General features: G+C 41.8%; 1 protein-coding gene across 1 annotated transcript; it reads right to left on the reverse strand.

The window, feature by feature from the left end:
* Positions 1–311: 311 nt before the first annotated feature.
* vps11 (VPS11 core subunit of CORVET and HOPS complexes) lies at positions 312–15247 on the reverse strand. Its single transcript, XM_020086092.2, has 16 exons — positions 15044–15247; positions 14209–14357; positions 13974–14109; positions 13698–13861; positions 12171–12418; positions 11095–11296; positions 10833–10984; positions 10479–10665; positions 10007–10150; positions 6159–6356; positions 5901–6062; positions 5581–5714; positions 4845–5047; positions 4530–4701; positions 2144–2366; positions 312–1990 (listed from the first exon to the last, which is right to left on the reverse strand). Exons 1-16 carry the CDS (start codon positions 15183–15185, stop codon positions 1826–1828), a joined length of 2781 nt encoding a protein of 926 aa, XP_019941651.1. The 5' UTR covers positions 15186–15247; the 3' UTR covers positions 312–1825.
* Between the last annotated feature and the right edge of the window lie 169 nt (positions 15248–15416).

Below are 15416 nucleotides of genomic sequence, written 5' to 3' on the forward strand. Positions count from 1 at the left end.
TTCCAGGTAAGCCTGAGCAGAGCACATGCCTGCTCAGGATGAATCAAGTTGTATGGTCGGTGCGTTGCCAGTAGAGGAACAGTGGCTGGGATGGAAATCCAGTGTCGTGCAGCTTTAAGAGCCTGACAGTTCTTTGTGAGTGGAACAATGCAAACATCTCTTAGCACCAACTGTGATGAGATGTGTCGCATGTTGTTACCCTGTGTGCACATACAGATAGGTCCGGAAATATTTGGACAGTGACACAATTTTCACGATTTGGGCCCTGTATGCTTCCACAACGGATTTGAAATGAAATAATCGAGATGGTATTGAAGTGCAGACTTTCAGCTTTAATTTGAGGGTATTTACATCAAAATTGGAGGAAGGGTTTAGGAATTGCAACAATTTTTATACAGAGTCCCCTCCTTTCAAAGGTGTGTGGTGCCAAACAAAAACCAGAGGACAGGCCAGAGAAGTAACATCAGTGGTGGTCTGCTTTAGTTTCTGACTTATAGTACCAATCACTGATATTCATGTTAAAGGTACAGTGTGTAGAATTTAGTGATATCTAGTGTTGAATTTGCTTGTTGCAGCTGAACACCTCTCACCTCATCCTCCCCTTCCAAACATGAAAAAAATCCTGTGGTAGCCTTTAATTGTCATAAAAACTCAAAAGGTTTTTAGTTTGTTCAGTCTGGACTAATGTAAAAAACATGGCAGCCTCTGTAGAGAGGGTCCCCTCAATGTAAATATAAAGTATTTAAATATAGAGGGCCTTTTCTAGGGTAAAGAAAACTATAATTCATACAATTTAGATGAAATAAACTAGTGAAAACATCATGAGGATTATTCTACATTTAATTTCTGCCAATAGATCCCTTTCACTAAAATCTTACACACTGGACCTTTAAAGACTGTGTGTGTGTAGAGCAAAGAGGCTCAACTCTCAGAACACTACATAGAGGAACAGAAGCTCTTCACCACCCTCAATGTAACTGCACTCAGGGACCAATGTGATTTCTGAGGTGAAAGCATCGCAGCGCTGGTTTGACCAGGTAAATGACATGTTTATGTGGAGAGGCTGTAGCATCAGCTGCAAGTAACCTTCACTTAAAATACATACACCAAGGAGCCAAGACATAAGCACGCAGATGCAGCAGATAAAGTAGAGTAGTTTTAGCAAAGGCTCATGTCAGGGTTAACAGTCAGTAAGGAACATGCTCAGGAGAGATGAGCAGGTGTAAAGACCTATGCAAACCTGACATGGGATGAGCCTCTGGGTCGGACTTTTTCAGACAGTAAGGCTCAGGAACCATAGATGAGCTAGGGTATTGAAGGCTTTCTCATTTCCTAGTTTCTTGCAATGTAATATAATCTTTAATCAAGGGTCATCATACAAGTTCTGTGTATTTTAAAAGGCTAGACTGGCAGCAGACTGCCGCAAAACCAATACAGCCAGGGGAGAAAATACACCTAATAATGACTATATTTATTGTTAATTATTAAAATAGTATGAAAGCCATCAAAAGTAAGTATTGATGGCAGATGGTTCAACTATTTTTGAAGGTTCTGTGCAAGATGACATGACTACAAGCAAAGAATCCAAAGCAGAATTCTCCAGGTTATGTTTGAGGGAGGTTTTCAGTATTGCATGTTTTAAATCAAAGTACATTTATGCAGTCTCCAGTGAATCATGACACACTACGAACACAATTAGTTGAACAGCTCCACAACAGGTACTTAAAGCAGGCAAATGCATTCGCCGCAGCAAAGCACGTGGTCGAAGCTGGACATAGAGCTCCAGCTGCAGCAGGAATCACACTGTGAGTACAGACTGAGGTTTCTAGCAGTTCCTCTTGGTGTGGATGAGCAGGTCTCTCTGCAGGTTCACTTCTAAACTCCCGACTGTTTTGTTGCCAGGCAGGTCAGTGACCAGAGTCAGTTTGTTGAATACTCCTCGCCCAAAATAGTCAGCCACCACAGAGAAACCATCGTTGGAGCTACGTAACTGAAAAGAAAGACATAATAATTATGACAATTGCACCCTGGGGAGGAGTAAAGCATACAGATTAGATTGATTATCTCAAATTATATCAGAATAAAAGGATATGAATGAAATGCATACATTCAATTGTTTTTTTATTCAGAGTTTAATCATTACCTGTCTGCTGAAGTGGTCGTGCAGGTCACGTTTCTGGTCCTGTGCACGCAGCATGTCCATGACTTTTCGGTTCTCTGGGGTGCACGTTGGGCACTCAGCCTCACTCTCAGCGTAGCTTTCGAAGCAGTGTTGGTGGAAGGAGTGACTGCACAGGAAATGAACAGAAGGCAGCTCCAGGGGACTGTTGCACATGTTGCACTTAGTCTTCTGGAATATCTTGGCACTGTGTGGAAAGATTGGGGTAAGGATTCAATCTGAGACTCCAGTGGTTGCAACTGACAGAAATTAAACTCACAAAAAATTGAGGATGATGGAATTGTAGCATAAAAACTGCTGATGTTTGTTGATAAATAGAAGACCCTAGCTCAGGGGTGTCACACTCCCGGCCCCCGGGCTAGCCCCGCTCCATTAGGCCCGCAACCTGATGCCCAAAATATAATATAATCTGGCCCTGTTATTATTTTTTGATTTTACTATTAATTAGTTGTTTCACACCAATTTAAACTACCCCTTCATGTGCAATTGAAATAAAAAACAATTCTATTTAAAAATGTATTGAGTTTGAGTCAAAGAAGAGAGCAGATTCGGAGCTGTGTTTGTTGGTTGTCTGTGAACAATAAAGATGTGGATGGATGGAAAAGTGGATGATAAACATTGTCAAGGATTAGGGTTAAGGATGGACATTGCATTACTTATTCTTGGAGTTCAATGGGAATAATAGAGAAGTACCAGGGAAATGAGAGGAAAAAACGATCAACACAGCTACAGAAAGGACTATCGTATCAGCAACGTCTTTTTCATAAAGCCAAGAAGGACACGGATGCTGCTGTTGAAGCAAGTTATGTGGTGAGTGAATTAATCTGCAAAGCGTGAAAGCTGTTAATCGAAGTGCAGTTTCTCGCTAACAACAAACAAAGTGGCAGAGCGGATTAACAAGTTATCAAGTGACATTTACGAACAATTACCCGACAAAGCCTGGTGCTTAACTGCATACGCTGTGGCACTCGATTAAAGTACAGACCAAACCACCAGAGCTCAGCTGACCACTTTCATCAGAGGTATTAATGAGAAATTTAAGGTGACAGAGGAGTTGCTGAGTTTGTGTCCAATGCACAGCCGTACCACAGCCAAGGATATATTTCAGCAGCTGTGTGGTGCGATTGAGCGGGCTGGTTTGCCGTCGAACAGACTGGTAGGCATTACCACTGATACAGCCCCATCCGTGACAGAATTAAAAAACACACTGGTAGCACTGGTTTAAAAGAAATGATAGAAGGAAAATGCTGATCCAGCTGTTGTTCTGCACTGTCTCCTACACCGGGCATTGTACAGCTAATGCTTGAAATATGACCATATCATGTCCGTTGACCTGAAATGTATCAGTTACATCAGGTCCAGGAGTTTACAGCATGGCCAGGTCCAGGTCTTTTTAGAAGAAATTGAGTCAGCATATGGTGATGTACTTTACTGTTGTGTGCTCTGCAGGGGAAATGTCATGAAGAGAATCTTTGAGTTAAGAGGTGAAGAGATTCATGGAATATGGCTGTTCTGAACTCGATCCTCAATGGATCTTGCATTCTTTGTGGAGATAACACAGGAGCTGAACATCCTTAACCTGAAGCTGCAGGGCCCTGGCCAGCTATTCACTGAGATTAAAGAAACTCAGCTGTCTGCAAAAACCCTCAGTCATTTCACAGCATGCAGATCTCTTGTGGGAGAGGGAACAGCATTCAGTGGTGATGGAGATGCCACTGCTATTGAAAACCTACAGCAGATGAGCGTCTTGCTGACTTCAGGCACACTGTTACACATTTGTGTTGCAAATGGAACTTACTAACTTGCAGTGCAACAGTGAGCTGAAAACTAAATGCAGAGAGGCACAGGTAGAAACATGACTGGAGAATTTCTAAGAGAATTGCCTCTATCTTTCCCAGAGTATTCAGCCAGATAATGTGCTTTTTTGGGAGGACATATATGTGTGTGAAACTGATCTGTTGAAACTAATGTGGAGAAAACATTATTTTATCAAGAAAATATGAGTAGAAGTACTGTCAGGTGTCTTAAATACAAATAAAAACCTTTTCTTAGTTCAGTGCAAGGTTTCAGTAAATTACTATCACTAACTAAGAGTAAGGAAAACAGATTTGTACTAACTGTAAAAAACTAAATGTTTAAAAAAGAGCTGTTTTCGTTGAGCATATTATTATGTTGGTAATGGAAATAAAAAAGTAACATTTCAGTAACATTTGCTCTTTGACTCCCTACTTAAACATTGAAGTGGCCCTCCTTTGAGATGACACTACCAGCAGTGGCCCCAAGCTAATTTGAATTGGAGTCCCCTGCCCTAGCTTTTCAGGGGTAAAGTCCCATCCTTCATGTGACCAACCTTGTTTTGAGCTCCTGGATCTCTGAACGGAGGTGAGCAGTTTCCTCGCGGTACTGGCAGATTTTGCGCTCATCGTCCTCTATCTGCTGGCTCTCCCTCTGCAGCTTGTTGATGAGGTAGTCCTTGATGACGGAGAGAGTGGCCGTCGAGTTGTGTGCCAGTGTCTGCACCACTATGGCCGTACAAAAACAATGGATGTAAGATGGGAATGCCCAAGCCTCTTTTCAGACAGCATCTTACTACAGCCAAGAGAGCTCAATGCTCTGAATATGATATATTGAAGAAAATTATGAAATCAAATGTTCACCAGCTAACCAAGTAATGGAGGCATCAGGTTGTTTTGGTCGATATGATGTAGGACCTCACTGATGTAGGCCTTGCAGTCCTCTTCTTTTCTAGCAAAGTATCCAAGTGCCTGCTCCCAGAGGCAACCCTCTTGGTCGCCATAGCGTTTGCAAGCCTCTACCACTTTTCCATACTCTTCATTCTGCATGTGGTAGTGCATTATCTGCTGGTACCTGCACACAAATGTGATTTTCATATTATTGCAGCTTTTGCCTATTGAGCTATTCTCAGCTCAATAGGCAAGGAATCCCCTGGCCCACACTTTCACCCAAAGTGCAATAATGAAGATGAACACGAAACCTTTTACAAAATATATACAATTATAAACAAACATTTATCCATCCCAGAATAAATGATACAGTCAGGTCCATAATGTATTTCGACAATGTCACAGTTTGTACACCACCCCAGTGTATTTTAACTGAAGCCATCAGGATGTGATTGAAGTGGAGACTTAAATTCAAGGGGTTTCAAAAAAATATCACATTTAGCATTATTAAGAAATAACGTAATGCCAAATTGCATCAATCATCAATAACAAACAATACACAGCAACAATGATCTCACACTGGCTTGTGTTAGTAACACACTTTCACTTCCAGACTTGTTTTGTTTGCTACATGAAAGCAGCAAGTAATGAGATGATCACATGAACTGGCTTCATACATATTCAGATGTTTCAGATGTGACTGTGTTCCTTACTTACAGTTTGCCCTTCTCATAAAGGTAGAGGACGCCTTCTTTGAAGTTGTGCATCTGGCACAGGACCAGGGCTTTATCAAACACAGTGTGGTCACTCCTCAGCAGTGACACCGCCTCCCCCTGCAGGACCTTTTTTCTCTGAAATACATGCACGAGAAGAAAATAAGTTCAAATAATTCTTCCCTTGTTAAACAACAATTCAAATTCTGCTAAACTTTCTAATTTTCTGGAATGACATCACACAGCAATTTCTGTCTACTGCAAACTGCATTGCAAATTCATTGTACTAGGATTCTTAGCTCGTTTGTCTGTTTTGGCACTGACCTCTGGGTCCTGTTCATGTGCCCAGTCTTGCAGCCGGAGCTCCAGCAGTGTGTCATACACACCCTGGGAAGAGCGGGGGTCCACCTCGATCATGTGCTCCAGGAAGGCTTTCAGTTCACGAGGGTTGTTCGCAAAAACTGGGATGAATTCCTCAGAGTTGGCCTTAAACAAAACCAATATAGCTATCAGGACTCATTTCAGGAGCAGAAGGTTTTTAGCTCTCCACACATAAAGAAAACAGCATCCCTGCAGACTGACCTTATTGACGCGACTCGTCTCTGGGCTGCCTTTTTCCCCAGCCTCTCCACTGGGTTGGTAGGTGGTGCACAGGCCCTTCAGGAGCAGTGTGGTTCCTTCAGGAACATGGTGCATCAGCGTCTTGCCGTAATGCTTCATGGTGCTTTCAGCTTGTTCAAAAGGCAAACGCCCAATATAACGAAGCCCTTCCTGATAATTCTGAGTGTTGGAGGGGCACAATGATATAAATCAGTTACTGTGGCCATTTGAATCTGTTGTGGGTTCTCAGGTTGCAATGCAAATCTGTGGAAATGGTTGATTATTACAAGCAAATTCCGTATCTTCTGTCCCAGAACTTGAAGGACAGTGCGCAGCACAAATGATAGAGACACAGACAGCAGTAAATTACTGACAGAGCTGGGAAAAAATGTAAAAATAACTTTTTAGAGTCCAAACATGTATAAGACCCAAGATGAACCCTGTAAGCGGATTAGTTGAACACTATTATTAAACAGCTTTTGTATAGGAACGATTCTGTCCGCATCTAAACAGTTGATCACTACAAGCAGAACTGCTTAATTTTCTGCGTCTTTGAAGTGTGCAAACCTCGGGCGGCAGGGATAGTGAATGTAAATACACTGACTGCTGCAAAAAATGTGCCTGGGGCGTCAGATGTGCAGCAGATATGACTACTACTCACGACTATCAGAGTGTTGTCATATAACTTGCGTGGTCTACACTTTGGGCAGAGTGATGTGGACAAAGCACAGCATCAGAATACAGATGTCCTGTGCATACAAGATACTTTGTTGGCTAAACAGATAAACTTAATTGTGTTCATGAAGCATGTGGTAGAATATGTGGGGGGGGTGGCGGCCATATGATCCAATGGTCAGTGTGATTAGGCAAAGAGGTGGACTGGTGCATAGCAATTAAAGTTCTAAATTGTCAGAATGCTTTTGTAATTGTAAATGTTTACACACCTTATGAATATTACCAAAATGAGGATGACTATCTTAACAGACTTGCTTTTATACGTTCTTTTGTTATATTGTGCATACACGTGCATTTGTTGTTGGGGACATGAATGCTGATATTTCAGGTAATAACTCCCTAACAAGCTGGTGCTGTCAGGCAAGGTGTTGTTACCAGAAGATAGCCTCACATATATTAGTGAAGCATGGCACACTAAATCATTGTTGGATCGCTGTATGTGTACAGCTGATGCTCATGACTGGAGAAAGTTGAGATTCTGTAAAGTTTGGCCACAGACCATATACCTGTCTCTATGGTATTAAATGTTGAGAGTTTACCTGAGCTTATTGATAAAGAAAACCACGAGGAAAGTGGGAAACTAGATGATGGTCAGGGCCTACAGAGGATTATATTATAAATCACTCACTGAGAAATGCCTGAGTAACATTGATGTAACTCTTGATGCTATTCTGTGCTCTAACGTAATTTGTAATAACCGAAGTCACATTGGAGCTTTATGCATTATGAAATTATGAAGTGTTTACATAATAGCAGTAGAGCATTCTGCCAACAAAACAGTGAAACAATATAATTTAAGACCTGAGTTGAATGAATATGTGTCTGAACATCATACAGAGGCCAAATAAGCTTTTAGAAACCGGGTTTTATCAGGAAAAGATAGACATGGCCCAGAGTTTGAACACATGAGACATGCAAATGCTAGGTTCAAATATGCAACGCGTTTTATTTAAAGAAATGAGCGGGCCATGAGGGCAAACTATGGCCAAAAAGCGTCAGCAAACTAATTTCTTTCAATTTTGGAAAAGAGGTTATGGTTCTCAATAACAAGATGTCCTTGCCTTCCAGTAATGATGGGGTCATTATTGCTGAATTACATAGAAATCAATACAGGGATATTTTTACTTGAATTAAGAATTTAATGTAGATGATGTTTCAAACAGTGTTGCTATGGTTATTAGTCCTGGTGAAGAGAAATTGGCAGTGAACAAAGCATGTGAACTTGACCATGTACCAGAACATCTGAAATATGCTACCCACAGTGTTACTTGATTTTTTTTACTGGTCTGCTATGCTATGCAATATATGCATGGCATATTGCCTGATTCTGTGTTGTCTGTCGTATTAGTGCCATTTTTTTAACAAAACTGGAAAAATATCCAGCATGGAAAATTACAGACCAATTGCTCTGGCTTGTATACTTTCCAAAGTACTAGAACAACTTCTCTAGGATAGACTTAAAGAATATATAATAACCACTGACAAATGTCACCATAATGGCCTCAACTGAGCCTTGACAGAGGGACACAAGGTATTTCACTTCACTTTCTGGAAACATTGGAACAAATGTATGCATGTCTCTTAAAAATAATCTAATTATCTTGGATGTGTGGGCTGCTATGATTGTATTTACATGTTGTTTGTTTGTATTTTTATTTTATTTAGATATGGACCTTTGTGTCTGCAATAAATTTGAATTTAATTAAGAACAGGAGGTTTTACCAAAGGGAAGAATTGCACTGGGAGTTTGATCATGCGATGGGAGGGGGTCCAGATGATAACAATGTTAATTTTGAGTGTCAATAAAAAAATGAGAAAGCCAGTAACGAAAATGTGAAACGCTCTCTTGGCTCTTTTGCAAGCACTTATGAGACGGTCGCTAACTTCAACGCATCAGCTTCTTTCTGTCAAGTCACATGGTGTCAGCAGTTAGGATCAAATCATGAGGGAAAGATAATTCCGATGAAATATCAAACTTTATCCTGCACTGCACAACACTGCTGCTGAACTCTTACTGAAGATTGGAGCAGCATGTCTGAGTGTTGATCTTCAGATTATCCATGCGTCTGTCTTTTTGTTTAATTTCGAAAGTCCTGCTGCTTCGGCTACAAGCAGCTTCTGTTCACCCTGCATGTTATCTGCAGCAATTTATTCAGTGATTTCCGATTTATGGACGTTTGTCATTGACAGATATCAGAAATCATTTGACCAACACATTCTAATTAGTTCATCTTTTAGTCCAAGTGAAGGTTTGTAGTAACGCAGATGTTGTGTTCACAAGAATGGGACAGACAGACGGACAGTCAGGCAAACAAAAAACATAGTGCCATTGACTGTGTTCAAGATTAATAAACAGAGCTGGGTGACGGTCAAAAATGTTATAAATACATTCATCTCATTCAATATAGACAATTATTTATTTCAAATTCTGGAGAAGTTAAAACTGGACAAATTCATAAACTGTGGTTTTATTTATTTGCTGCACAGGGAAACATTTAAAATCTGAGGAAGAACATTTAAAACCAATACATGTTATAGCTCTTACCACGGAATGTGGGTGGGCGATTAACCGCAAATGTGTTGAAACCAACATTTATGACCTCTAACTGAATAAAACTTTGCTCCGGTCAGGTGATTCAGTTAATGTTTCCTGATGCGTGAACTCTCAATCTGTTGGGTTTCTGCTACCTGCACTCACTTTACATGTTAACAATCAACACCAACAACAATCAGAAGTTAATTGGACACCTAGGCTACAGTACTTTAAGTTTACTTTGTGTTCGTTGGACTCGCTCTAAATGTAGGAGATTATATTTTCATTACTATAATTGATTGATAAACAAACACGGAAGAAAAATGTGGAAGCTGTCTATCTGTTCAGGGACTATTAAAAGTCTGCTTTTGTGTTAAATGATATCCCTAATGAATACATTCTTCTCAGAGAGCTCAACACACTGCAGCTTAAAGAAAACACAGACGAAAAAACTAAGGAATTTCATGACGTGCAGTTTTCCCACCTTTTTTTTTTTACATTTTAAGTTGTGTTTTTTAATTAGTAAAGGTTTGCAAATGTCCCTGCATGTTTTTGTATTTACCTTGAGGTCCTCCAGCTGGATCTTCAGGTACCATTCATGGTGCATGTGCTTCTCAGCCAAGAAAACAGCATGACTGTGGTAGCCGGCCTGCCTAAGAACCTTGATGGCAATCTCCACATCAAAGTGGACCTCACTTTCACTACTCTGTTGAAATAGAGCGCAGAAAGACAGTGGTCAGCATATAATATGGCAGCTGTTAGCTCATTGACAAAGATGTCGTTTCACTTTCTTCACTTTCACAAACTTTCATTTGTTTTCATTTCTGCGATCTCACATCGGCTCCTCTGGACTTTCTGCATTTATATTAGGGGGCTAAACGGAGACAGTCTGCAGCAATTCTGCAAAAATGTATTTACGTTTACACATACAACCCCTGCGGAGAAAGTCAGGAGGATCTCTAAAGTTCGGTGCGTGTCCGAAAGCAGCTTATCATGCACCACTCACACAGTGCCGACCTTTTGCAGACAATCACCTTAATGAACTCCTCCAGCTTGGAGCTGTCCTTCAGCTTGGTGTAACAGTTCAGCAGCAGAGTGGTGTGGTCTGCGTTAGCCAGTGACTGCCGGTGCAGGGCCTGCAGATATGCGGTCAGGTTGTGGATCCTCTGTGCGTCCAGAAATTTCCTGATAACGTACGATGGCTCCAGTTTCCCAATGGTGCTGTGAGAACATACAGGGATGTTTTCAGAGTGGTTGCATCCATGGTGGGAGTGGTCAGCAGTCCATTCTCTCTTAAACATTCTCAATCCTTCTCAGCAAATATCACAGTCTAATCTATGACAGTAACAGCAGCCTTACTACTGGCAAATATTTGGTGATGTAGTTACCGAATGTACTGCTGGATGGCACCGTCATGGTCTCCTTTAAGGTAGAGGTGGTCACCATACTGCCTGAAGATCTCTGACAAGCCGTCACTGTCCAGGTGCTGGCTCTTAGCCAGGTTTATGGCCATCACAAACAGGTTCTTTTTAAACAGCATCTTAAAGACAAACAAGGATGGAACAACATTGCTGCCTGATCCACAGTAATAATAGTGAGGGAGCTGATTTAGTGAGTTCATTTAACATTATTACAGGCCAATGGACTCACCTCCAGTTTGGTCTGTGTGTCTTTCTCTTGAAGAACAAACATTTTTCCATCTCTGGTTAAGATGTAAAAGGAGCCCCACTCTGCCACCACATCGACGACATCATCAAAAGAGGAACTGTAGGCGATGAACTTGTTGTCCAGGTCATAGATGGTCAGAAGCTGTTTATCGGATGGAGAGGTCTCCCTGCTACCAAACCCTGCCCTGAGAAAAGACAGTGTCAACATTCTCACAGGAACCAGGGGTCTCATTTATAAAACAGTGCGTGGGATTCATATTAAAAGTGTACGTGCGCACAAAAGCCAGAAATGGCGTATGCAAAAGAGAAATCTGATTTATAAAACCATGAGCACACACACCTGAATGTTCACTTTATAAATCACAGTGCACCTGGAAAAGTTCGTACTTGGAGCAACCTCATATCCCGCCCTCAACACGCCCACATTCAACCAGAAATGGTCAATGCAAAGCACCCCATGAATATTAAATTGTCCTGCTGACCAATGGGTCTCCATGGTGAATCATGACAGAGTAGTGGCGTCAAGCGATGAGAAGAGGAAGTGACACTCTCTGACACTGACACTGATACACTGCTGCTATTTATACAGTGAGTGAGAGGGATTGTTGTTGTTTTAATGTTAATGATGAAGTGGATCAACAATCTGCTTCAGTTCACCACCTCATGTCTGCATCGCCGCTTTCCCGTCTCCAAAATTCGTACGCATGAGTCAGAGTTTGCGTGGAAATGCATCCCGTTTGTATGAGAAGTGATGTACGCAATTTCCAGCCCCGTTTTGTGCGTACGCAGTAATATGATTCAGAAATCACCCTGTTGACTCAGACAGTCAGTTCCATGGAATTGTTGCACTTGTCACGAACTGAATTTAGATTGCATTTTTCTGTTGAAGTGTTATATTACAGGTTATATGCACACATTCATACAGTGCTTCTATATGTGGCCTCTCTATCATACATATTCACATATTACCAGCTCAGTGTTAAAAGTTGCCCATAACAGTGAGTTTATCCTCACAATAATCAATGCAACTTCTACTCGTTTCTTCAGTCTTTTCCTTACTTGTTTGGTGACTTTGCATCCCTGATGAGTAAAAACAGATAACCACGGTGCCAGTTGGCGAGCAGCTTGTGTCCATCGAAGGCAAAGCAGGGCCCTCGCTCATCAGGCTGATACAGGTACACGCATTCATCACCGGCCACAATGAACTGGGAATCCTGGGAAGGATCTGCAAGCGAGGAGCAGCGGAGTCCACAGCCATGTGTATCAAGCTCTACTTTCGGATACTCCTTGATGGACAGGGTGTAGCACTGAACAAGAGGAGACAAGAAGCGAGATGATGGGAGGTCAGAATGGAGTCCAAAAATAAGCTGACAGTGTGGTTAGTCTTAAGGTTGACAAAATGATCTTCTCTTTTAAACATTCAGATACATGTTGACTTAAGCTGCCTTCAGACGTGCACTAAACTCCGCGGATACTCCGTAGGTGCATGTGTGAATGCAAATGTCCGAGTGAGTGGCTCCATAACATTGTAACACTTCCTGACAGAGGGCTCAGAATATAAGGGCATTTGAAGAAATATTTTAAAAATAATATAGATTATAAATATATATACACACACACACACGTATGTTCTTTTTGTAGTAAATATCCTGTTTAATAACAACTATTTATGTTATTACCATTATTGTATGTTTATTAGTCTGTTTGTTTATTAGTTTGTTTGTTGTAGAATGTTATCATGTCTGTCAATAAAGCTTAATTGGATTGAAGATAAAACTTGTTTTTATGTTGTGCAAAATTCAAGTGCTCACTTACCCTTTACATAAACCTCTCGAGCACACAAAGGTGTTTAGCCTAGGTGCAGTGTAGCCTAAAGGAATATAAATGGTACATCCCTGTGTCTATGCTTCTTTCTTGAATTTTCAATGGTTTGATTGTGTTAAGAAACTCCACAGTGGTTCACACACTACAACTGACATGAAGAGACATTACTTTCAGGCATTACAGGGCTCATTGCAGTTCCATAGCTGACCACTGATATGAAAGACTGGGCACTGTGTGGCGCTGTGTCGTGCTCTGCCCACATGAATGAATACACATTCAGCGTAGAAGAATCAACCCCCATTGGTGCGTGACAATTTCCGAAGCAGCCTTCAATGCAGTGCCTGCAAATGTTACACTTTGCAGCAAATTAATGGTACATTTAAGATAAAAGACTGATTGTAATTTAGGATTTTTTAAGGAGCTGCGTCACCCTGCAAAGAGTTTGTGGAAATAAGAGCTGATGATGGTGTCTGTGTGCTGTAAAGAAAATCATGTGACCTATGCAAAAAAAGTTAATACGTCGCTTCCTGCCTCTGCCTGCTGCACCTGGCTGCTCCACCTCTCGCATTAATAATGCAGAGGATTTTTTTTTGTCGTGAACCCGTCTGTGTTGTAATTGTGTGAAAGGCAAACTGGAGGTAAACTCAAATTCTCAGGATTTTACTCACGGGTAATGTCTGAAAACAGCTTTACATGAAAGCAAGGCTCTAAAGCGTTTAGCTCCACCATGCAGCCCCATGTTCACGGAGCGACCAGACTTACATGAACCTTCTCCAGAGTGGCAACAAACAGATGTGTGACCTTTGCCACTTGGCGGAAGGCGAGGCCAGTGACTGGGCTGCTCCCCTCGTGCAGTGTTAGAGTTTTACTGTGGCGATCCCTGGTGATGTCACCTTTGGTCAAAACCACACTGCCATCTGTGAAGCCTGTCAAGAAACACAACAGCCATTATAATGTGGGAAGAGAAAAACTCTCTGTTAGCCAAACAATGAGTGCTGGGTGAATGGGCAGCAAGCAGACCCTTTCATTGGGTCTTACCGATGGCCATGAAGTTGAGGTTCTCGTGCACACTGAGGCAAGACACTTCAGTGGGTTTGTTGCCAGGAATCGCAGGAAAGATCCTTGTGCAGAGAGGATTTCCACTGTCTCTCTTGTCTAGGTTCCAGACCTTTACCTGTGAAATGAGAACTGCGTCAGTTTCCATGAAATCACTGGTACAACTGTCCTGTGCTTTGGGCTTCTCTTGAGAAAGACTGACTAAGAACATACTTACTAGAGGGTTTATTCCTTGTTCATCCTGCCCCACTGACACAAGGATGCTGTGCTGCTTCAGCTGGTAAAGGTGTGTTACTCGCAGCTTGTAGGCCTGAAAAAACGTCAGCTGCAGGGAGCGCGTCATGAGCCAGATCTTTCCATCCATATGTGACATCATGAATGTTAAAGACAGTTTTACATAGCTGTTACACAAGATGCAGTAGGCAGAGCACGCATGGCAAATGTTGTCATTTTAGGCTATGGGGGGCTTGTTTGTCAATGAAAACACTGACCACTAATCCTACAAACGAATCTTATAAAGTTGATATTTGTAAGGCAGTAGTTTCTGTGCTCTACTAATACAACAGCTGTAACTGCACATCTGGATTGTGCAGCAGGAGAACATGCAAGAGTAGGCTCTGTCATACATATACAATGATACACATCTGCCACTGCTCTACCTCAGGTACCTGGTGGTTTGTGTTAAAACCAAACTCCATGTAAACGTTTGGAAATTCAGCTTCCGTTCGTCAAGAGCCACTCAAATCCTTCTTTTACAGTGATGCTCTGCTGAAGTAATGTCACCGTGGGGTTATTAATGAGGTCGTCTCATCAGAGAGTAGTTCGAGGCCTCTCAATAAATCCAGACTCTATAGCTTTTTAAACAGAGTTCCGTGTGACGCAGTTTCCAAAGCAGAGGACGGAAACGAGTCCTCAGCTCGCTGCTTCCATGTGCTATTGATTGTCTTTGATCTCTAACATAGATACCAAGTAACAAGTTTACTTTCATGTTAGCTAGCATCAGCTGTCAGTAGCTAGCATAACATGAGCTGCTCGCTGCTAGTAAAGGATATCTCCCAGGACGATGTGACCACGGCCCGAGTCACAGGCCGAGACTCCGCTCGGAAGAACGAAGTTTTTCCCATTATCCACCGGATCCTTCACCGTGTCTTTATCGAAGAAGACAAATTTCCTCCACTGTAAGAAGGCTGCCATTTTGTTAGCGTTAGCCGAGTGGAACGGGGCGTCGTCATGTGACACAAGAGTCACGTGAGCAAACCGGCATTTGTTGTGGAACCGCGATCTGTCAGCACGTGACCATTGACATTAGAAAACACGACGGTACTGTTTTTAAATTATCCTGTCTGCAAACGTCCCACCAGATCACATGTGATCAGAGGACCCACTCCACTTCAGTTGCATGGAAAGTTTATATTCAGTGGATAA

The sequence above is a fragment of the Paralichthys olivaceus genome, chromosome 15, assembly GCF_024713975.1.
Source record: "Paralichthys olivaceus isolate ysfri-2021 chromosome 15, ASM2471397v2, whole genome shotgun sequence".
Classification (NCBI taxonomy): Eukaryota; Metazoa; Chordata; class Actinopteri; order Pleuronectiformes; family Paralichthyidae; genus Paralichthys; species Paralichthys olivaceus.